This window comes from Felis catus, chromosome D4 (genome assembly GCF_018350175.1).
Source record: "Felis catus isolate Fca126 chromosome D4, F.catus_Fca126_mat1.0, whole genome shotgun sequence".
Taxonomy (NCBI): domain Eukaryota; kingdom Metazoa; phylum Chordata; class Mammalia; order Carnivora; family Felidae; genus Felis; species Felis catus.
Window position 1 is genome coordinate 85,535,301 of NC_058380.1, and position 24,737 is coordinate 85,560,037.

The 24,737-nt window shown below is 47.6% G+C and overlaps 1 protein-coding gene across 17 annotated transcripts in view; it reads left to right on the plus strand.

Annotated features, from left to right (window-relative positions):
- The window catches only part of RALGPS1 (Ral GEF with PH domain and SH3 binding motif 1), a 277,984-nt gene that overhangs the window by 34,731 nt on the left and 218,516 nt on the right, over window positions 1-24,737 (plus strand). For 16 of the 17 annotated variants that reach the window (XM_045043214.1, XM_045043217.1, XM_045043212.1 and 13 more), the window contains 2 exons: window positions 12,123-12,244; window positions 15,603-15,710. In XM_045043214.1, coding sequence (XP_044899149.1) covers window positions 12,188-12,244; window positions 15,603-15,710 — 165 coding nt within the window. In that variant the 5' untranslated portion in view covers window positions 12,123-12,187. The remainder of the gene's footprint in view (window positions 1-12,122; window positions 12,245-15,602; window positions 15,711-24,737) is intronic. The other variant, XM_045043213.1, reaches the window with a different exon arrangement.

The following is a 24,737-nucleotide window of genomic DNA, read 5'->3' on the forward strand; positions in this document are numbered from 1 at the left end:
GTCAACCTGTTCCTCACCTTGATATTTCTAAAGTTCATCCTGATGACAAGGAAAAACAGCAAAGGGGAATTTGAATTAAATGACCCTCATGAACCAGCCAGTCTCTGGCACAGGGCTCTCCAGTCAAAGCTGGCTGAAGCGAGTGATGAGCTCTTTGCCCACTGGGGCTTCCCATGCTCCGTAAACTTGACCTGTACCTGGGGTCCAGGCCGGGCAGGTGTACTTAGGGGCGTGTGTGGGAGTCCCACAGGTCTCACAGCAGCAGTGAGGAAGAGAGGGGCCTTCAACAGGTGTGTGACTTTTTGGCTCTTAGGGATGGTCCGAATGGATGTGGCCCAGTCAATGAGCTGGACTGTTACCTGTCAAACCAGTAATTCCTCTGCCCTTGGCACGGACTAAGAAGGAGAGAGGGACCCCCTGCTCCTCACAGTAAACTGTCTTCCAGCCTGCCCCATCGTCTGTCTACTGTAGATAATGTATGTTTGGCCCACATGTAACGGGTGTGAAATGCCTTAACCTCAGCATCCCAGAGCTGCAACTCTCAATTAGTGGTTGGCACGGGAAATGACAAGCCCCTGGTGTTAGGCCTGATCGTGGAGCTTGTGTGTGTGTTGGGGGTGGTGAGTGGGGTGGGATATGAGGGTGCAGAATTGCTTTTTAAATTTAACTTTTTAGGGGCGCCTGAGTGGCTCATTCAGTTGAGCATCTGATTCTTGATTTCGGCTCAGGTCATGATCTCATGGTGCGTGAGCTCGAGCCCGGCATCGGGCTCTGCGCTGACAGTGAGGAGCCTGCTTGGGATGCTCTCTCTGCCCCTCCCCTGCTTATGCGCACATGCACACACTCGCTCTCTCTCAAATAAATACATATTTAAAAAATAAATTCAGCTTTTTATTTTGAAATCACTTTAGACTTACAGACAAGTTGCAGAACAGTACACAACACTTATGTGCATCTCTCACCCAGCTTATATGTGAACAGCTTACACGGGCTTAACACAGTTATCAGACTGACTTAGGTGATGAGTTAACATAGGTACCATGCTATGAACTAAGACTTGCGACCTTTTTCAGATGCCACCAGTTTCCTCCCTGATGTTTCCCCCCTAATGTTCTTTTTCCGTTCCTGTCTCAGTCCAGGATCCTCCCTGCATCTAGCTGTGAGGCTTCATTAGTGTCCTCTGGGCTGTGATAGCTCCCTGTCCGGAGGGTCACGTCAGGTCCTCGCGGGAGGAAACGTGTGGTCTGGTCCTTGTACTACTGCTGCAGGTACCTATAGGGTAAAAGTGTCTCGTCCTGAGAGACGTCACCAAACCCCTGTGTACTGGCGCCCCCCGTGCCGACCAGGCTCTCCTGTCTCCCCAGGGCCACCCTCCTCCAGCTAAGGTCTGGGTGGCAGCCGCCCTTGTCCCTGTCTTCCGGGGGCAGGGGAAGCAGCCACCACAGTCCCACCCTTGCCATCTTCTCTGAGACGTGCTCTGTCAGGTGTGCCCTCTGTCTCTTGGATTTTTCATATTTTGCCCTCCACGGACTCCTTACTTTGAACCTGAGAATATGCTCAGGAGTCACTTTGAGTTCCTGGAAAACCCCAGTCTCCATCTCCTGCTTTCCCTGTTTCCTCCCCAGCAGGCTCCAGGAGACTCAGGCACTTCTTAAGTCCCTTGGCGAGCTGGGCTTTCTCTGACTGGGGCCCAGGGCCCTCCTGCCGTCAGACCCCAGGCTGTCCTCAGCTCTGTCCTGAATGCTTCTGCATGATCTTAAATTTTTTTAAACATTTGTTTATTTTCGAGAGACAGAGACAGAGCATGAGCAGGGGAGGAGCAGAGAGAGAGGGAGACACAGAATCCGAGGCAGGCTCCAGGCTCTGAGCTGCCAGCACAGAGCCCGATGCGGGGCTCGAACTCATGAACTGCATGATCATGACCTGAGCCGAAGTCGGACCCTCAACCAACTGAGCCACCCAGGCGCCCTGGATTAGTTTCCTTCTGAGAACCTTCCCTGGTTTTATGAGAAGTGCAGATTCTTTACTCACATTTCTTTTGGTGCCTCAACTTCAGCGCGATGTCTTGTGGTCTCATGCCAAGAGAGCCCTGCCCGCGTCTGCCCGTCCCCGGGGAGGGTGAGCGTGTGGTGAGGGGCGCCAGCACAGACGTAGCTGACGTTTACCAGCCGCTTCCAGCCTACACCGACCTGGCGACCCCTTCGACCATCTGCCATCTGCCAGGTGGGGGAGGGAAGGAAGGTGGAGCGGGGTCAGGTCAGGCAGCTTGCTCAGGGCTCAGAGTGAGTGAGAGGTGAGAATTCAAATCCTGATTTGTCCGTTCCCTAAGCCACAGAAGTACTTGGCTTCACCTGCGGCTGTGAGCCTGTGAGGGGTGAGGGTGTCGAACTCGGGGCTGCTATAAGGCCTCCCCAAATCCATGTGTGCTCCCAGCTCTGTCAGGCTGAAGAATGAGTGCTGTAAATACATCTCACTGCACTCCAAGTGGATGTAGACATTGCTGTGATTCTTAGACCGCAGATTAATTTAAATGTGTTAGTGATTTATAACAGCTTTTTGTTACTAAGGGTTTTTCTTAGTCAACAGATGCCAAAAATAGAACTATTTCTTTTTGGTGTTAAAACGGATAGTTTCTTAAGTACATTTATGTGTATATTTGCACATTTACTTGTATCTCTGTGTGTGTGGATGTGTGCATAAATGCTGCCCTACCCTAAGGGAACTGTGTGACTTTGGGCACAGGGACTAGGGTTTGTGGGGGACAGGGACTTGCCTTTTTTATTTTATGCCCTTTTATTCAGTTTTTATAATTTCAGCATGCACGTGTATTATTTTTACATAAGAAATTCAGGAAGTCCTCCTGTTTGAAAAGGTTAGGCGCCCCTGGGCCAGACTATGGTTTCTGAGGACAAGGATGGGCCGTGTCCTCTTCTGCCTCCCTGGCTGTGGTGCTTGGGCTGTGGGGACACTCATTCCGCACCTACCACCTGAATTAGTGGATCGCCGCCTGTTTGCGGGGGGCCCTACCTTAGCTCAGTGAACACAGGTGCTTCCCTTCCCCAGGAAGATGCCCTGGTGCTCCTTTTCTCTGGTGTGCTGTTTCACGGGTTTGTCCCTTTCTGTGAGGTCTGCAGACCCTCCACCCCTAAATCCAGCCCGCTTTCCCACACCCTGCCGCTTCCTCTCCTCCACGGGGGCACAGCCGTGGTGGCGCCTCCCCGGCCCACTCTGTCTCCCTCAGCGAGAAGGTGGGATGTCGGAGGCTGAACATCTGGCGGGTGGTTTGGAAGGGCCGGGGGTGGGGGTTGGGGGGCGGTGAACGCCGCAGTGAGTGATGGCATTCAAGTCTGACATGTGCTTACGTGGCCGTGGCCGGGCCTCCCTTTGAAAGCCGCCAGACGCTCCTGCTTGCCAGGAAAAGAGGTCTGGCCCGTTTGGAGAGGGTCAGGAAGAGGTGGAGATAACCACCCTGCCAGCCCGCACAAGGGGGACTTTCTTAGGGGGACTTTCTTGAGCTGCCGGCCCGTGGTCCGGCACCACAGTGATGGTTACCTTGGGGGAAGCCCTCTGGCAATAGGAAATGTGCATGCTGTGGCCGCGTGTGTGTGTGTGTGTTTGTGTGTGTGTGTGTGTGTGTGTACACATGTACGTACATACACTTACTGCTCCTGAAGTGATGGAGGGGTTGTGGGCAGAACCCTCTTTGCTTCCTTCCTGTTCATCTTGTCACAGCTTCTGTTCAGGACGGAGGAAGGTGGAGAGCAGCACCGTCCTCTGAAGCGGAGCTCCGGGTCCGTTTCCATGCTTGTCTGCAACATTTGGAAGAGATCACTCTCTTGTAATTGAACATTCCTGGATATGTGTATTTTCTTTGAAACAGCCTCCATACGCTTAGGAAAAAGTGGTTATTCTGCCTTCTCAACAGTGGTCTGCACCAGACTGTCTCGTGTTATTTTCTTGGTTTCCTGAACCTGAAACATTGAAGGAGAATTCTGAAAGTTTGGAAGGAAACCAACATGGCATATGGGATTTTCCTTCCCTCTCCGGGAGCCCACACACAAGAGCAGATTCTGTCATACAGAAACAAGAGATGAGGGATTGTTCTGTGGTTCTGATACAATTGCCACGTTCTTGCGAAGTTACGTCATGAGAATTGCTTTTTCTTCTGCGGTGTTTTGGTTTCCAAGGAGGCATTAGCAGCGTGTGTGTGTGTGTGTGTGTGTGTGTGTGTGTGTGTGTGTGTGTGTGGTGAGAGAGTTGGAGGATGGAAAGATGGGGTTTTGGTGTGATTCGGATTAAAAAGCCAGGCTCAAAAAGCTGGAGCTCTCCCCATCCTGCCAGCCTGCCCCTGACCAGCAGGGGCCACAGTCAGTACAGGCAGGTAAAAGTGCACCCCCGAGTTAGTTTCATTAATCTCTTGGTACCTCCATTTCCTCACCTGTGAAAAAAAGTTTGTTAATGCACGGAAATCCTTAGAGCCTGAAACAAAGTGATAGATAGTGGTGTGGGAGTCCCTTGAGGCCAAGGGCTGGTCTGATTCCTCTGCACAGAGCAGGGTTTGGGCAGTTTCACCAAGTTTGCTGAACTGATGAGGGAGTGACCAGGGCACAAGACACCGTGGCTGTGGCTGTAGCATCAGGGCCATCCGGGAAGACAAACTCTGTGGGGGTCCCTGCCTAGCTTATTGGCTGCTGTGTGTTAGGCTGCACACGGGCTGGGGTCAGGTGAGGAGGGGGACCTGCCCCCTTGTGCTCCTGGCACACCAGCACCTCAGGGTGCTTTCACGCCCCAACCTGCCTCACTTGCTGCGGGCATCCTCCTTGCCCTCGGCCACCCTTTCCTTGAAGCGCTCCCACTGGTCCTTCGAGACCCAGCTCAAGGGTGCTTGTCAGTGATGTCTTCTTTGACCCCCAGGGTGAACCTGTGATCTGTTACAGCATGTGTCCCCGTGAGCAGCTACTTTGGGGAGTTCTCCCCACTACACTTCAGGGCCCTGGAGAGCAGAACTGGTCCTCCAGCGGGCTGGGCGGGTGACGAGTGAATGAATGAACAGCTGAGCAGCGTGTGTAGCTGTTACCCACTCGTGGCAGCCCCAAGCTTAGAGGTCATCCTTGGTTCCTCTCTTTTCTTCTCCCCTCCCGTGTGGTCCATCAGCAAGTCTTGTATCTTTCCCTCTGGAACCTACCCCGCCGTGTCCAGCCCCAACCCCTGTGGCTGGCAGTCTATGCCATCATCCTCTCCTACCCCAGCTGGCTCCGAGGCTCCGGCTGTGTCTCTTTTCATTCAGTTCTATGCCGAGTAGCCAAAGTGATCTCACAAACAGTAAGATCAGATCCTGTCACTCCCCTGCTCACAGTCCTCTAGTACACCAGAGAGTTCCCACTGCACTCCGGATAAAACCCACACTCCCGCCGTGGCATCAAGGCCCTTCATGCTCTGGCCCCAGCCTGTCTGTCCATTGCCTTCTGCCCACCCTGGTCCATCTGCCTCCATCACAAGCCTGCTAAGCTCATGTGCATCTCAGGGCCTTTGCACTTGCTGTGTCCTCTGCAAAGAACGCATGCTGGTTTTTATGGGCTGACTGCTTCCTGAGGTTTCAGTCAAATTTCACATCCTCAGAGCATCTTTCCTTGACCACCTGGCAAATACCATCCTCCACCATCTTTTAGTTTTGGGAGACATTTCTCAGTATCTGAAATTATCTTCTTTGTTTCCATGTGTGTATTTTCTTTCTTTTTAAATTTTTTTTGATGTGTATTTATTTTTGAGAGAGAGACAGAGCATGAGTGGGGGAAGGGCAGAAAGAGAGGGAGACACAGAATCTGAAGCAGGCTCTGGGCTCTGAGCTGTCAGCACAGAGCCTGACACGGGGCTCAAACTCAAGAACCATGAGATCACGACCCGAGGAGAAGTCGGAAGCTTAACCGACTGAGCCACCCAGGCGCCCCGACCCATGTGTGTATTTTCTGACTTCTACACTGGAATATAAGTTCTCTGGGAGCAGGGCCTGCTGGCTTTGTGTCCCTTAGTGCCTGGAACAGGGGTTCTGAACCAGGCATCTGTGAATTTGGATGGGAAAAATATGACATCTTTATTTTCACCAACTTCTCACTGAAGTTTAGCATTTCTCTCAGTTACTAATACAGACAATGAGTCACAGTAATAGTAGTACTTGGGACTTTGTCACCAATAAAAATCACAGGTATTTTCATATCATGTAATAATTATTGACCTCTTAGAATATCTATACTCATAACTACTTTTAAATTATGGTAATTATTCAACCTCCCAATGTATCTTGTTATATCATGCAATAATAAAGAAATATATATATTCCCTTACATGGAGAAATATGTTATTGTATTATAAATTATTTTAAAGTAGCTATATTTTACCCAGGAAAACAATTATATTAAAATATAGCTATTTTAAAATAATTTATAACACAATAACATATTTCTCCATGTGAAAGTTGGTTTCCTGCGTGATTTTATGCGTTTAAAAATACTTCCGTGAGAAGGGACCCAGAGCCTTCACTAGGCTGCCAGAAGGGTCCAAGGCATAAACACGGTCAGAAGCCGTGGCTGGAACAATACCTATGTGAAGTAGAAGCTCGACGAATGGATGGTGCTTCTCTTTCCCCATTCAGATGAGACCCTTGTGTTTTCATGGTCGGGTTTCTGGTGGCGTCGCATGGATTTGGTGTTTCGGAAGTAGCCCTGATCAAGGTCTTTTGGAAAGCCCCTCTCACTACCTGACACTACGGAGCCGGGGTTGGGAGCCAGGCCCACTGCTGTCCGTTTCTTTCAGACACAGCCTCTGCCTTCAGCCTTTTCGTGCATCTGCTGCCTTCACACTCCGGCCGACTGTCCCTGCAACCAGGCAGATGCCACCCCCCTACAAGTGAGGGCAGAGTGTCTCAGTTTGGTTGACCAGCAGGGACTGGCATCTTAGCATCCCGAGTTCCCAGGAGAATCAGGTGGCCACTCTGGTGCAGTCAGTCTGGCCTGGGAGGCACAGTCGCCGTCCTCAGGGGCCCTCCCAAGGGGTGGAGAAGCGGTTCTCCAGGAGGGGCCTAGGCCAGGCTGACTCCCTTGATGGGAGTCTGGGCCCCGATGAGGAGTTGGGGCCTGGCCAGGTCTCAGGGACTGAAAGTGGATGGGTGGGGGTGTCCCTGGGCCCTGGAAAGATGTTCTGTTCTGCTTGGTTCTGTTATTTCTTAGTATGTGAAATATCACTCGTCTGAGACATGCTGCCCACGAGTTAGGCTATTTTTGTCCATGGCGAGACTTGCAGGAGTCAGATCTGAAACAAGCGCTCTGTCTTTCTTTCCAGCCCAGGCTGCCCGTGGGGAGCGCAGGGCTGACACGCTGTGGCTGCCGTGCTTTGTGTCCAGGTGGGCCCGAGGGGTGTGCGGTTGGCAGGTCAGGCCTCCGGGAGGAGGAGCTGCACTCAGACACCTGGACTCAGCCTCTGCTGTCTGGTGGCCTGGCATCCACAGCTGGGAACCTCTTGTCCGCAGTGGAGGCCTGTGGTTTCACAGAGCGTGATGCCGTGCTTTCTTTAAGCTAATATTTTACTTGTTTATTTTAGGAAGAAAGAATAGGCATAAATGAACAGAACTGTAGGATTAGATTAACACTCACAGTAACCAGTAACTGGGATTGAGTGCTTGGTCTGTGGCTAGCCCGGGCCGAGTGTTTCACATGCATTTTCTCACAGGGTCCTCATGGGCTCTTGGAGGAGGCCCAGGCGCCGGTGTCGACGGACCGGGGTTTGAACACCCCAGTCCCACTGCTCAACTAGCAGTTACATCACCTCTTGGTGCCTCAGTTTCCCAGAAGAGTCTCCCCTGCATGGGGTTGTCGTGAAGACAGAATGAACTAAAAATGTAGCACTTAGCCCAGCTTCGCGCAGCTGCCGCTCCCTGCGTGTGCTGCTGTCAGTGTTGGACGGGGGCACCTGAGTGCGCTCCCCCCCCTCCCCCCCAGCGATGATGGAGAAACGGGCAGAGGTGGTAGTGTCCTTCGGATGGGATACAGGGGGTGGGCGAATGAACTGTCATGGAAGAGGGTGTGAGAACGAAACGTGGCCTCTATGTTGAAGGGCTATGTGACTTGAGGGTTTCTGGTGTCGGGTGAGTGGGGAGAGCCAAGGCCTCTGGTTTGGGCTCCATGTTGGGCCCCCCCCCCGCCGGGGCAGACCCGCAGAGTACCAGGCATAGTGTGAAAGGACCGAAGCTCACATCAGCCTGGAACTGATGCAGGTTGGATCCACAACGTCATCACACAGCATCAGGCTGGCTGTCTCCCATGCCTTCTTCCCCTTGTGACTCTGTCAGGCTTGGGTTGAGTCACTTCAGTCTGGCCCGAGCTGATCTGAACAGAGGCCATCCAACAAGCTGGTTGCTTCTGGCATAGAGAGCCTGGCTGGGTTGGCCCCGACTCCCAGTCCGCATGAGCTGGTTTGTCTGGTCTGAGACAGCCCTGCAGCTTGAGCCAGTCTCATGCTGCCTCTTTGAGCTCTTGAGCCGTACTCTCAGCCTCAGTTTCTGGATTCCCCACTTTGAAGTCTCTAGGTTCTCATGGGGTGTCTGTGGGAAGGTCTCATCTGCCTGACTCCTGGGAGGCCTTCCCTTTGCTCCAGACGCGGGTTCCCCTTCTCCCAGTCCTGTCTCTTCTGCACTGGAAATTCCTCAACGTCTTTTTGCTTATTAATAACCCTTCTCTCGGGGCACCTGTGTGTCTTAGTTGGTTAAGTGTCTGAATCTTGATCTTGTCTCCGGTTTGTGAATTCAAACCCCACGTCGGGCTCTTTTCCCCACCCTTGCTTGTGTACACGCGCTGTCTCTCTCACTCTCTCAAAATAAATAAATAAACTTAAGAAAATAACTCTTCTCTTGTCATGGGCGAACGTGGTTTGTTTTTGCTCTTTTCATATTTCTTTGATTATTTCAAAGGGATGTGGAAGGGAGCAGTTAAACATTGAGTTCAGGGTGCCATCGTGAAACAGCGCTGGTGGCTGCTGCTTTCATTGTAGTGTGATTTACATACCGTAAAATTCACCCACTCCAAGTGTGTGAGTCTGTGATTTTGAGTGAATTTACGGAGCTGCGTAACAGTCGTGATGATCCTGTTTTAGAACATTTCCGTCACCTCAGAAAGATCCCTGTGCCCGTCTGCAGTCAGTCCTGCCTCCACCCCAGCCCATCGCTGATGTGTTCCTGTCTCTCTGAGTTTGCCTTGTTTTGGCATTTCATAAAAATGGCATCCTACAGTACAGTCTTTTGGGTCTGACCTCTTTGACTTAGCATAATGTTTCTGAGGTTTATTCATGTTACAGTTTGCATCAGTATTTCGTTTCTTTGTTACTGAGTAGTAGTCCACAGGTAGGGAAATATCTCATTGTTTATCCACTCACCACTGGAGGAGCAAGGAGCGTTTAGATTGTTTCCAACTTTTGGCTCTGATGAATAATTCACGTACATGTCTTTGTGCGGACATATGCTTTCATTTTATTTAAAAGGTAGCTACCTAGGAGTAGAATTGCTGGTCATTTGATAAGCGTCTGTTCAACTTTTTAAGAAACTACCAAGCTGTTTTCCAAAGGAGTTGTACCTTTTACCTCCTACCAGCAACATTTAAGGGCTCCATTTCTCCGCATCCTTGCCAGCGCTTGGTTTTGTCTTTTTCATTATAGCCGTCCTGGTGGGTATGAAGCGCTGTCTGATTGTGGTTTTGCTTCGCCTTTCCCCATGGCATTCCCCTCCTTTGACATCTGTATGCCTTCTTTTAAAAAAAAATTTTTTTTTAACATTTATTTATTTTTGAGACAGAGAGAGACACAGCATGAACGGGGGAGGGTCAGAGAGAGAGGGAGACACAGAATCGGAAGCAGGCTCCAGGCTCTGAGCCATCAACCCAGAGCCCGACGCGGGGCTCGAACTCGTGGACCTCGAGATCGTGACCTGAGCTGAAGTCGGACGCTCAACCGACTGAGCCACCCAGGCGCCCCTGTATGCCTTCTTTTGCTAAAGGTCTCTTGGCATCTCTCACGCAGCTGCCTTCCAAACCTGCCCCAGCCACGGCTCAGGGTCCTGGGTGACCGCAAGCACGGCTCCTCCGAGGACAGAGGGATTGACAAATGACAGTTCTCAGCCCCTCCCCTTTCCCTGCTGGTGAAAGAGGAGTTTGGCCTCTGCTGCTCAGTTTTTCCTCTGAGGAAAAACTTTGCCGACCTGTGCTTTCCCCCCCCTTCTCTTTTGTTATAAAAATTATCAAGCATTCAGAAAAGTTGAGAGACTAGTGCAATGAACGCCTGTCAATAGATGTCAGGTGTTAGCATTTTGCCATAGTTGCTTTATCTCTACTTCAGCGTATTTTGCAGACTGATCGGAAACTAAATTGCAAACTCACTTTAGCCCTGAATTCTGCCACAGCGCATCGCCCGGACAGTCTTTGTCCTACTTAATCTCCCCACTGATACTGTCACGCCCCAGAAAATTAATGGTAATTCGATATCATCTAAAATACCCGTATTCAGCTGTCCCTGGCTGACCCCCGAATGTCATTTATAGCTCGGACTGGTTCTTCTCAGCGTTTGGGGGAGGAAGGGCGGAAAGGCGGACGGCTCACAGGCTGTTGCTCAGGAGGAGATGGCCGGCGAGGAAGATGGCGGAGAGGTTGTGAGGGAGCGGCCATCGTGGCTTTGGAGACGGGGGCGGACGGAGCCTGCAGCAGCACCCTGACCTTGTCGGGCGCGCGACTCTGTTCTGTGCCGAAGCGCTGCTCTGTGATGAGCCCTGGGGCTGAGGCTCCAGCAGGTCACAGGCAGGGTCGAGATCTTTTCCACCCATCTCCAGACCATCTTCCCCAGTGAGCTTCAGGCGAGACCTTGCTCTCCAGGGTGGGTTTTCTCACGGGCACCGCAGATTCGGCATATATCCCAGATGACGTTCATCATCTTCTTCACAGATCTGCTGCACCACCTCTGTTCCTGCCCTCGGTGGGGGACACGCTGTCCTTCTGGCACCTCAAGCCAGACACCGTTCACCCTCGGCTCATCTACCCCGATCACCCTTCCCCATCAGTTTCTGTTGATTTTCTGTCTCTGTTGTCTCCCAGTCTGTCTCCTCTCTGACTCCACTGCAGCAGCCTCGCTTAGCTCAGGGGACCTTCATCTCTGGCCTGAATAAATGCAGTTGGCTGCCGGCTGGTACCTTACCTTCTCCTTTCCTTCCCTTCTTGCACCCTCCCTACCCTCCTGGTCACTTTCCTGCTAAAGAGCGGGTGGTGGCTGCAGCTCCGTGTCGTTGAGTGATGTGATAAATGCCCTACTAGAGGCATGTATGCATTGGCACGAGAGCATCTGGTTCTGGTTCCAGTGGTCCAGGCTCGGTAACCGGAGGAAACGACATTTGAGCAAGGTCTTGAATGATGATGCGATGGTGGGGCTGCGTGACTAGAGGCCCCAAAGCATGAGTTACTTAACCTCTCTGTGCCTCAAACTCCTCACACCTAATGTGGGAGCGATAGCACCTACCTGAGGCGGTTGTGAGGGTTAGTTCATGTACGCAAAGTGCGCGGCACGGGGTGAGCGGTATGCGAATATTCGCTGTGATCACATTATTATTGATGAAACGGTCTTGTGCACAGGGAAGCACGGTGGGAGCAGTTTGTACTCTTTCCCTGCTTTCTTTTAAAACAAAGGTCACAAACTCTAGTGCCTGAGAGGGCCAGGCATGCACCCAAATGGTTGCACAGCCCAGGTGCCGTCTGGAAGGCACTTGCTCCCGTGCGGGGGCAGCTGTCGCTCAGCTCAGCTGATGCTCATCAAGTAGCAACGTGGGCCCAGTACTGCCAGGTATTTTCATTTTCAAGAAAGGCTGGAAATCCATAATTCCATGCGAAGCTTTCTAATTAAATGTTGTTGATGAATTTTAAAAATACTAAAACCTGTACAAGCCCAAGAAACTATGTCTGTGGGTCGTACTTAGCCTGTAGGCTGCTGGCTTATAAGCTTTGTTTATGAAGGTCTCCCCCAGGGTCTAGCACAGCTCCCCCTCCAGGGTGGGTTGAAGTTGGGTTTGAAGCTGGTTTTTATGAGCCCCTTTTTCCTTGTAGGACTTCTCCAGACAGGTTATGTCACCGACGGAGGCTGCCCTGAAGCTCCCTGTGGCCCGGAGACTATGTACAAGAGGAATGGTCTGATGGCTAGTGTGTTGGTCACCTCCGCCACTCCACAGGTACAGTGGCTGTGAGAACTGGGGCATTTGGGGGGCAGGGGGAATCCTTTCAGCTGACCTAGTCCCCAGCTAAGTCGTGGGCAGCAGGGCAGCAAGGCTCCGTGAATAGTACCATTTTTAGCGCTCCCGTGGCCCCTGGCCACACCAGGCGTGAGATGTGGGAGGCGGTCAGCCCTGAGGATGAGTGTGTTTTCTGTGGTGGTTCTCTTCAAAGATAAACTATCACCTGCCCGGTCCGGTCATAGCAAGTGCCACATTCCATTTTGGTGGCAAGATGGGATCAGATCTTTCCCAAGAAAAGCTGCTGCCGATTATAAATAAGTCACACATTCCAGAATGAAGTCAGACAGAAGTGCTTCCAACTGGCCCAGTGTTCTTATTTGCCTTACTCAGTAGGAAATGGCTGCAAGGACTGGTGGTCTGAGAGTGGCCTGGGCGGGGGCTCCTGTCCTGGGGGTTTGGGAGCCTGTTTTCCAAGTGCATGATGGGACAGAGGCGTGCTAGGAGGAGTGGGTGTCAGGCCCAGGGAAGCCACCTTGCCGAACGTGTAACGCGTGGCTCCTGTGACAAGCTGGCAAGGGAACACTCAGTGTGGTGAGCTTGTAAGTCCCTCACGGTTGAGCTGGGCTTTTGAAATGATCCTGTGTGATCAGCTAGAACTTCACAGGAACCAATTCATAGCTTAGAAACCTTTAAAAAAGTCTTTATTTTGATCTCTGCCTCTGAAAACACACTTGTGAGTACCTTTTAAAATTCCCTGATGGTGCCGGTATAGATTTGAATAAAGTCCCTGCATTGTCATCAGCGCCAGCACTGATGTATTTGGAGCAGCACTGGGTTAAGTAAGGCCCCCTGTGTGAGTGTGTGTGTCTGGGGCAGATGTAACGGGGTGTTACAGGGAAGTTACAACACCTGAGGTCCCAGGAGTGGCCTGTGTTCGGTAACTGGAGGAATCAGACTTCTGTTTGCATTTACAGTTTACATTCCATCTCGAGTGAAGCTTCTTTGTTTTCTGATCTCTGTGTGTATGTGCATATATATACACCTACATATACCTGTGTACGTATATACTATGTGTAGGTACGTCCGTATGTATATGTGCACGTGTGTGTATATGTGTATCTGGAACATGGCAAGTGCTCCATAGTTACTGAGTGAAAGAACACATGTACTCAATTGGTTTTGGTGACTGAATGACCTCACACACATACACCCCATAATTCAGTGTGTATTACACACCAGGCCCTTTTGCCTTGCATGTTCCACAGGCATTATCATACTAATCCTCACACTCACCTTCACCCCCAGTTTATAGATGGGGAAACCAAGGCAGGAGGGGAGGACTACACTGGCTCAAATCACACAGCTGGTCAGCAGTGGGTGGGGATTCAGAGCCAGGCTTCCGTGACTCAAGCCAGTGCTCTTAACCACAATGACACTACACTGAGGAAAATCACTTAGCCTGCTTTCTGGAAGGTGGTTGAGGAAGTGCAGAGTGATTTACCGGTAATCACCTGCTCAGGCAGGGTCGGTGCCTAAGACTGAGGTGCAGGACAGACTGCCAATTCCAGAGGCACTTGGGATTAGTGTTTGTTACTTTTCAGAAGTTAAGCACAGATTCTCCTCAGAGGAGAATGTCCCATCAATTCATGGAACTTTTTGTTTTAATTAAATTTTTATTTTAATCTTTGTTCATATTTTTGAGAGAGAGAGAGAGAGAGACAGAGAGAGAGAGAGAGACAGAGAGAGAGAGAGAGAGAGCGAACAGGGGAGGAACAGAGAGAGAGGGAGACACAGAATCCGAAGCAGGCTGCAGGCTCTGAGCTGTCAGCACAGAGCCTGACAGGGGGCTTGAACCCACGACTGTGAGATCAGGACCCGAGCTGAAGTCAGACGCTTAACCGACTGAGCCACCCAGGCGCCCCATTCATGGCACTTTTAAAGTAGCCATGTCCACCCCACCCACGCCCCTTGAATCGGCGTCTCCGGGGGAGGGGGATTCTGCCAGCTGCTTTGTAAGCTTCATTTTATATAACCCGTCCCACAGTCCTGGGGAGTAGGTCCAGCAGCTCTGTTTTACAGAGACGGGGAGGTCAGGCGGCGGCTAGTGCGGGGCTGGCATCCCAACCAAGCCTGACGTGAGAGCTCTTAACCCTACGATGTGTTACTTCAGGTCACCTCAGGCTTCTGGGTACTGTAACCTCGTTTGTAGAACGTTCAGATGACACAGGCCTGTTGGAACCTACAGGTTGGAGTTTCTGCGCTTCCTTTTAACCTCACATTTTCAGTTGTTGACTGGTGGTTTCCCTCACTGGCCTAAAAACACTCCAGTTTCCAGTAAGATTGCAAGGTTTTTCCAGATATAGCCATTTTGGAAAGAGTGAAATAAAGAAGAATTAATAAAAGCATGTTCTCTAAATCCCGGTCCAAGATATTGAGGTTAACGGAAACCACAAAGTCCCTCTTCATGGGTTGAGACGAATAAAACCATTTACGAATGGGCACAGTTTTTGGGTGGTAAGCTTGATTGGTTCCCCAAAGTAGAATTTGATGAAATTAAATAAAATCTAAGAGAAGGTATGTTCAACATTCTGGGATCCCCGCAGTGTTGGGTTTCATGAAACTGGCCACATTTGGGGAGTTTTAACTTGCTCTTTTATGGGAGACGCTTTCTCTACATGCAGGGCCCAGGGTGTTCTTAACGAGGGGCTCTAGCAAATAGAACTTTCGGGCATGTCTCCAAAGCCAGTTGGTTACATCTCACCTCATCAGCTAACAGGCTTTGAATTCCAAGTGTCCCCTACATGAAATAAGCCTTGAGGGCCAGTTTAATACTTTGTGTAAGAATTTCCTGCAGTGACTTCAAGAAAAAAACAAAGGTGAAACCAGGTGATGTTTGAAAGACGTCATAGAACAGATGATTGCCTCAGGCCTCCTGAGGTGTGAAGGCCCGCTTCTCTCTGAAGGAAGAGTGGGCTGAATCTTTTTACCCCACCAGCTACACAGCGGGCTGGAGGCAGTCTGGGGTAGTGATTGAGGGGATGCGTCTGGCATCACATAGATGCAAAACTAGGTTCATCTCCTGGCTGTACAGTTTCCTAGCTGCGATACCTTGGGGAAGTGGCATGGCCTCTGCTTCCTAATCTGCAAAATGGGAATAAAAATAGTGTGTGCTCAAAGAGTTCTCGAGAATTAAACAAGAGTATTTGTATGGAACAGGGCAAAGCAGCGAGCCGTAGCAGCTTTTGTCCCTGCATGGTTCTGTCACTCTCGTGTCCTCGGTTCTGGGTGTGGGGGCCAGTGATTCTGGGGTCAGCCCGACTGCTCAGGTGGTACCCTCTCTCCCTGTCCTCCACAGGGCAGCAGCAGCTCAGACTCTCTGGAGGGCCAGGGCTGCGACTATGCCAGCAAGAGCTACGATGCCGTTGTCTTCGATGTCTTGAAAGTGAGTCCCGAGGAGTTTGCTGTAAGTAATACGACAGCTGTGGGTGTGTGGGCACCAAAACAGTGTGATGGGGGGGGGGGGGGACAGCGAAAAGTTTCTCCGGTTGGAAACAAGCCATATGCCCCATAATAGGGACCATGGGATAGAATATTCTTTTTGAAATGCCAAGCAGCATTAAAAAGGATGCCATCAATCTAGAAATTAGCCACCTGGGAAGTCATGCGCAGTATATATGGAAAGTAAGTAAAAGGAGCAAGTTATGGCACAATTAATAGAGAACGGTGCCGTTTTTAAAAAGCATGTACGGGGCGCCTGGGTGGCGCAGTCGGTTAAGCGTCCGGCTTCAGCCAGGTCACGATCTCGCGGTCCGGGAGTTCGAGCCCCGCGTCAGGCTCTGGGCTGATGGCTCAGAGCCTGGAGCCTGTTTCCGATTCTGTGTCTCCCTCTCTCTCTGCCCCTCCCTCGTTCATGCTCTGTCTCTCTCTGTCCCAAAAATAAATAAACGTTGAAAAAAAAATTAAAAAAAAAATAAAAAGCATGTACAGCACACACACGGTTTATATTTGTGTAGGAAGAGGTCTAGATATGATTTTTACATAGTCCTAAATATCTGGATATAAATAGCCAAACGTTGTTTACTGCAGTTTCTGGTTGTAGGGTTCTGGTTAATTGGAATTTAGTTTTTCTTCTTTTTCTTTATTTGTAAATTGTACATTTTTACAGTGACTGTTTCCTACAATGGTAGAAAATAATATTTTGTAATAATAAAATTTTTAAAAATTGTTTTTTCTCCAACAAGTGTGTTTGTGCTGCTCTGAGGGGCAGAGTTGGCTCCTTGTTTCGCCAGGGCTTGGTTTCTTCCTTTTGTACTTTGAGGGTGAACGGTATATTGTCCCTGGGGTGACCTTGGGCCTCATTGCAGGTACTGTCCCGGGGCAACCCTGGAAGTGTCTCCCGCCACGCCCACTCCTCCCTGTCCCCCTTGCCGGACCAGGCTTTGTGCCCTCCAGGCTGCTGTGGGAGCGCTCTGGGCCGCATCTCCTCATTCTGCCGTTGTCGGCCTCCGCGTTTATTTTGTGCCTTGCTGAGCCTGGCACGTGCGTCACCTCCTTCAGTGTAGCCAAGGGATCATATAAAAACCTGTGTAAAACTCTAGCAGCTGCCTTGTCGGAGAATGAGACCCTGTGTTCCTCCGGAGGCCTCCAGTGCCCCCTGGGGTCTGGCCAAGCCTCCTCTCCTGCCCCCATCTCTGCTCCCCAGCTAGACCTCTGCTCCTTCTTTCTAACCCAGACTCACCTGGCATCTCCCTGCTGCAGGGCCCTGCACGTCCTTTCCTTCCCTCCTACTGGCTCTTCTCTACCTGTCTCTGTCTCTGTCCCTGTCCTTGGACTGAAGTGGCCTCTCTCCATCACTCTCTTTTCCCTTACCCTGCTCCAGCTTTTTCAATTTCTCATTACTACCCAACATTTCACACCATAGAATAACAGTTGTGCTCTGTCTGCTCCACCAGAATAGAAACTCTTTCAGGACAGGAACTTATTGTGACTTGTTCATTGCTCTTTCCAAGGTGCCCAGAAGAGTGCCTAGCTCATAGTAGGTAGTCAGTGAATACATGTTGACTGAAAGAATTCAGTCTTCAGAGTAACCCAATGAAACAGAATTATTAGCTCCTGACTTTCTTTCTTTTTTTCTTTTTTTTAATGTTTTAAAAAATTTTATTTTATTTTTTTAGTTTTGAGACAGAGAGAGACAGAGCATGAGCAGGGGAGGGCCAGAGAGAGAGGGAGGCACAGAATTTGAAGCAGGCTCCTGGCTCTGAGCTGTCAGCACAGAGCCCAACGCGGGGCTCAAACTCACAGACTGAGATCATGACCTGAGCTGAAGTCGAATGCTTAACCGACTGAGCCATCCAGGCGCCCCATTTTTCTTTTTTTTTTTTAATGTTTATTTATTTATTTATTTAGAGAGAGGGAGGGAGAGAGAAAGCATGAGCAGGGGGAGGGGCAGAGAGAATGGAGACAGAATCCCAAGCAGGCTTCGTGATGTCAGCATGGAGCCTGATGTGGGGCTCGATTCCATGAACCATGAAATCATGACCTGTTAGCTCCTGATTTCCTAATGAAGAAATGAAGGATCTAAGAGATGATTTTTTTTTTTTTTTTTTTGCCTGGATCACATAGCCAGGTGTGGGCAGAGCCAGGTCTAAAACCTTCATCTGCTGACTATTCAGCTAATGCTGGACCGTAATAATAAGGGCAACTCCTATTTTTGAACACCTACCATGTCTAGGTTGTAACACTAAGTGTTTTACGTGTATTATCTAATTGACTTCTCACATCAGCCTTATACATTAGGTGTATTTATTATTCCCAGTATACTGATGAGCAAGTCAGTTCTTAAAGAGAAAAGTCACCTCTTCACACAGATGGTAAGTGTCACTGTCTGTCTGGGATTTAAAACTAGGACTGGCATTCTTGACCAGCACTATCCAACAGAAATATAATCTGAACCACACGTGCAATTTTATTTAATTTATTTATATGTATGTTTAAAACACTTTAATTCCAGTATAGTTAGCATACAGTGTTATATTAGTTTCAGGTGTACAATATAGTGATCCAACAGTTCAATGTATTACTCATTACTCCTCATGATAAGTGTCCTTCCCTATTTCACCCATCCCCTTTCCCCGCCCCCCGGCAAACCGTCTCGTCTGTTCTCTATAGTTGAGTCTGTTTTTGCTTTGTCTTTTTTTCCCCTTTATTCGTTTGTTTTGTTTCTTCAGTTCCACATATGAATGAAATCTCTGACTGACTTACTTTGTTTAGCATTATACTCTTCAGATCCATCCATATTGTTTCAAATGGCAAGATTTTATTCTTTTTTATGGCTGAATAGTATTCTTTTGTGTATTTATACCACGTGTTCTCTATCCATTCATCTGTTGATGGGCAGTTGGGTTGTTTCTTTAATTTTGGCTATTGTAAATAATGCTTCAATAAACACAGGGGTGCACATATCCTTTGAAATTAGTTTTCTCATATTTTTTTTTAATGTTTTTTTTTTTAATTTTTTTTTCAACGTTTATTTATTTTTGGGACAGAGAGAGACAGAGCATGAACGAGGGAGGGGCAGAGAGAGAGGGAGACACAGAATCGGAAACAGGCTCCAGGCTCTGAGCCATCAGCCCAGAGCCTGACGCGGGGCTCGAACTCCCGGACCGCGAGATCGTGACCTGGCTGAAGTCGGACGCTTAACCGACTGCGCCACCCAGGTGCCCCTAATGTTTATTTTTTGAGAGCGAGAGAGTGGGGGGAGGAGCAGAGAGAGGGAGAGAGAAGATCCGAAGCAGGCTGTTCACTGACAGCTCGATGCAGGGCTCAAACTCATAAACTGAGAGCATGACCTGAGCTGAAGTCAGATGCTTAACCAACTGAGCCGCCCAGGTGCCCCAGTGTTTTCATATTCTTTGGGTAAATACTCAGTTGTGTGGTTACTGGATCATAGGGTAGTTCTATTTTTAATTTTTTGAGGAACCTCTGTACTGTTATTCTACAGTGGCTGCAACAGTTTGCATTCCCACCAACAGAGCACAAGGGGTCCTTTTTCTCCGTATCCTTGCCAACATTTGTCGTTTTCTCATGTTTTTGATTTTAGCCATTCTGACTGGTATGAGGTGATACCTCATTGTGGTTTTGATTTGCATTTTCCTGATGATGAGTGATGTTGAACATCTTTTCATATGTCTGTTGGCCATCTGGATGTCTTCTTTGGAGAAGTGCCTGTTCATGTCTCCTGCCCATTTCTTAATTGGATTATTTGGGTTTTTGGTGTTGAGTTGTATAAGTTCTTTATATGTTTTGGATACTAAACCTTTACTGGATATATCATTTGCAAATATCTTTCCCCCGTTCGATATGTTGTCTTTTAGTTTTATTGATTGTTTTCTTTGCTGTGCAGAAGGATTTTATTTTGTTGGAGTCCCAAAAGTTTATTCTTGCTTTTGTTTTCCTTGCCTCACAAGACATGCCTAGAAAAATGTTGTTATGGCTGATGTCAGGTAAATTATTGCCTGTGCTCTCTTCTAGGGTTTTTATGGTTTCAGTTCTCACATTCAGGACTTTAATCCATTTTGAGTTTATTTTTATGTATGTATGGTGTAAGAAAGTTGTCCAGTTTCATTCTTTTGCATATGGCCGTCCAGTTTTCCCAACATTATTTGTTGAAGGGACCCTAATTTTTTTTTTAATGTTTATTTATTTTTGAGGGAGAGTGAGGCAGGGCTCAAAATCACAAACCATGAGATCATGACCGAAGCCGAAGTGGTATGCTTAACAGACTGAGCCATCTAGGCTCCATGACTGCCTTTTTCCTACTGCATGTTCTTGCCTCTTTTGTCAAAGATTAATTAAGCATATAATTATGGGTTTATTTCTGTGCTTTCTATTGTGTTCTATTGATCTGTGTATCTGTTTTTGTACCAGTACCACACGGTTTTGATCATTACAGCTTTGTAGTATAACTTGAAATCTGGAATTGTGATACCTCCACCTTTGTTTTCCTGTTTTAAGATTGCCTTGGCTATTTGGGAGTTTTTTTGTGGTTTCATAGAAATTTTAGGATTGTTTGTTCTAGTTCTATAAAAAATGCTGTTGGTATTTTGATAGGGATTGCATTAAATCTGTAGATTGCTCTGGGTAGTATGGGCGTTTTAACAATACTTGTTCTTCCAATTCATGGGCTAGTGTTGTCTTTAATTTCTTTCATCGGTGTTTTATAGTTTTCAGTGTACAGGTCTTTTACCTCCTTGGTTAAGTTTGTTCATGGGTATTTTATCATTTTTTGGTGCAATTGTAAATGGGATTGTTTCTTAATTTCTCTTTTTGCTGATTTATTATTTGTGTATAGAAATGCAATGGATTTTTGTACATTGATTTTGTATCCTGCAACCTTACTGAATTCATTTCTCAATTTTAGTAGTTTCTTGGTGGAGATTTTAGGGTTTTCTATATCGCATATGCAATTTTAAATTTGCTTGTAGCCACATTAAAGAAAGGAGTTGAAATTATTTTTTTATTTTTAATGTTTATTATTATTTTTAAAGTTTATTTATTTATTTTGAGAGAGAACATGAACAGGGGAGGGGCAGAGAGAGAGGGAGAGAGAGAGAATCCCAAGCAGGCTCTGCACTGCCAGTGCAGAGCCTACACGGGGCTTGAACCTACAAACCGTGAGATCATGACCTGGGCTGAAATCATGAGTCAAACACTTAACTGACTGAGCCACCTCGGTGCCCCTGAGATTACTTTAAAAATATATTTTACTTTACTTGGTGTATCTAAAATAGTATCATTTCAACATGTAAGCAACATGAAATTATTGAGAGAAGTGAAATTAGATTACCATCAATGTTTTTGACCCAAACACTTTTTGCCAAAAGAAAGCAAAATAATGTAATCAAGTAAGTCAAGGAAAAAAAATGTGAGCCAAAGGTTTTATATCCAGTAACACTGACTTTCAGGTATTAAGGGCACGGACTATTATGAACACGCAAGAAGATTATTCTTCAGAGAATGTTATTCCTGTGAACCCTTTCTGAGGAATTTACCAGAGAACAAGCTTCAGGCCATGAAAATGATTAGAGAAACGTCACTATAAAGACTGATGGAGAGCAGTGAGCACTCAGTTACTGTAGAGTTAAGACTGAATGACTAAAGGAAGGAGAAGGTATGGTGTGTAATGGCCGTGTTGCCCATGTAATAGATGCAGTGTTGACTCTTACAGTATAAACTGTAAAAAATATGGGAGGATGGAGAGAACAAAACTTTCATAACTTTTCTCAGTAATTACACTGATGGTGGTAGCATTAATATTGTTATTCTAAGACTGTTGTGTGAATAAAGTAGGATAAAGGAAATGAATAATTATGGGATAATGCAATCCTGTATACCCTGTGTCCTTGAGACCAGGATTTTCAATACGGAAGAAAGGAGATAAGAGATGTAATACAGAAGAAGGTAAGTAAGTTAGGGGGAAAAAAGTATCCTGAATTTGAATTGGAAATATCAGTATGAATTCCAGACTGTGGTCGTGAAATAACATTTACTGCTGAAAGAGACCAGGGCTTCCCAGAGAATTGCTTGATTCTAGGTCTAGGACAGGAAATGTTCAAGATGAGCCTGTACATCTTTCCAATACCAGTGAGGAAGCTATCGAGGACCAAGAGGGTCATGTCAAAAGGACTCAGGAGCCACCTAGAGGAAGAAGCTGCCATTGTCCAGTGATGGGATCCTTTGAGCTTCAAAAGAATAATATTTGGAATTGATTGAAACCCATCAAACAATGGGTCATCACTGGATGACAATAGGGAACAAATTTATTACCTTAAAACCTAAGAAATAGAAAGAATCCAGTATTTGTCTTACCTTTCACTTTTGAACTTTTTTTTTTTTTTTTTTAAATTTTTTTTTTCAACATTTTTATTTATTTTTGGGACAGAGAGAGACAGAGCATGAACGGGGGAGGGGCAGAGAGAGAGGGAGACACAGAATGGGAAACAGGCTCCAGGCTCCGAGCCATCAGCCCAGAGCCCGACGCGGGGCTCGAACTCACGGACCGCGAGATCGTGACCTGGCTGAAGTCGGACGCTTAACCGACTGCGCCACCCAGGCGCCCCCCACTTTTGAACTTTTGAACTGTACTGGGTAACCAAATAGTGGGTAAGGATAATTTCAGTTAATAAGTGGAAAAGGAATGATAGAATTGGAATACAGTATCATCATTTTATAACCTGAGTGAGTTAATAGATCTAAGCATTGAGCATCAATAGCTACTGACACAAAAGGAGAGACATTATGTGCTTCCTGATGAAACAGCACAGCACCACCTCCATTCCTGCCAAAGGGATCAAACCTGTGTCTGCTCAAGTCTCCGGGTGCAGCTGACAATTTGCAGGAAATGCCAAGGACAGAGGAACATGTTGACCTGAACTCTGAGTGTGGGGAACTGTGTAGATCAAATGGCCTGGATTCTCCAGCAGATACATTGTGAGGAAAACAAGGGATGGAGAGAATACTTGTAGGTTAAAAGAAACTTGCAAATACACATCAACCTTTTATTTTATTTATATTATTTTTATTATTATTATTTTTTATGTAATCTCTACCCTCAGCGTGGGGCTTGAACTCACAACCCCGAGATCAAGAGTCGCATGCTCTACCAACTGAGCCAGCCAGGTGCTACACGTTAAACTTTCAAGAGTGGGCAAGGAGTGCCTGGGTGGCTCAGTCAGTTAAGCATCCAACTTCGCCTCAGGTCATGATCTCACGGTTTGTGAGTTCGAGCCCCACATTGGGCTCTGTGCTGTCAGCATAGAGCCCACTTTGGACTATCTATCTATCCCCCTCTCTCTGTGCCCCTCCCCTGCTTGCGCTTTCTCTCTCTCAAAAACAAATAAACATTAAAAAAAGAAACGGGCAAGATACCACCATGATGCCCTGGTGCACACACTTGGGTGATCGAATCGTAAAGAAACTTGAGGTAAGTCAGGACCTCTGTTTCTCATGGCCGGAGGAGGGAGGGCTTGTGATTGGGATGAGGCACAGGGAAGAACTCTGGGGTGAGTTTTCTGAATTGTAGTAAATTATATGCAACATAAAATTTATCACTGTAACCGTGTCTAAGCGTACAGGTGAGTAGTGTTAAGTACATTCACATTGTCGTGCACCTGATCTCCAGAGCTGTTTCATCCTGCACACCCGAAACGCCATACCCATTAAACAACTCTCCATCCCCCCTACCCTCAACCACCGAGACAGTATTTTTTGTGTGTCTGGCTTTTGCCACTTAGCATCATGTCCTCAAGGTTTGTCCATATTGTGACATATGTCAGCATTTCCTTGCTTTTTCAGGCTGAATAATACTCCCTAGTGTGTGTATATACCCCATGTTTTGGGGTCCGTTCGTGCGTTGATTGAGGTAGCTATTTCTTGACTGAGGTGGTAACTACAAGGTATTCATCTTATAATAAGTCATCAAACCGTGTAATTGCTTGATGCGGTTTATGTGAATGTGTGTTATTTTGTAATAAAAAGGGTTCAAATCATTTAAAAGGTCCTCAGTTTCTCAGCAGGGGTGCTCGACAGCTAGATTTCCATCCTCCTCCTCAGCAGGCTGAAAGCAGAGTAAAGAGCAAAGCTGGAACTTTGTCATCAATAGTTCATGGACATCCTTCTAGGTCAATATGTATAGATTTAATTCTTTTTTTTTTTAATTTTTTTTTAACGTTTATTTATTTTTGAGACAGAGAGAGACAGAGCATGAACAGGGGAGGATCAGAGAGAGAGGGAGACACGGAATCGGAAGCAGGCTCCAGGCTCTGAGCCATCAGCCCAGAGCCCAATGCGGGGCTCGAACTCACGGACCGCGAGATCGTGACCTGGCTGAAGTCGGACGCTCAACCGACTGCGCCACCCAGGCGCCCCAATTCTCTATTTTTTTTTAAAAAATAATGTTTATTTTTGAGAGAGAGAGAAGCAGAGTGCAAGTTGGGGAGGGGCAGAGAGAGAGGGAGACACAGAATCAGAAGCAGGCTCCAGGTTCTGAGCTGTCAGCACAGAGCCCGATGCAGGGCTCAAACTTGTGAACTGCAAGACCATGACCTGAGCTGAATTCGGAGGCTTAAGTGACTGAGCCACCCATGCACCCCTAATTCTCTATTTTTAATAGCTGCATGAAACTCCAGAGTCTGAATGTACCATAATTTTTTTTCTCCCAACAAGTCACTTTTTGTGGCCCTTTTTGTTTCTAGCGCTTGTCTTTCTGTAGGTATACGGATTGTTGTGTCAGCCATATGCTCATCTCACTTTTTAGGATAGTATCTAACTGCAATGCCTGATCTTGGATTGTGAAAAAATTGCTGTAAAAACTATTGGGATATTTTAGCACATTTTGAATGTGGACTGTATGTAATATTAGATAATACTGTTGTAGCAATGATAAGTTTCCTGAGTGTAATAATTTTGTCATTATGTAAGAGCATGGTCTTGT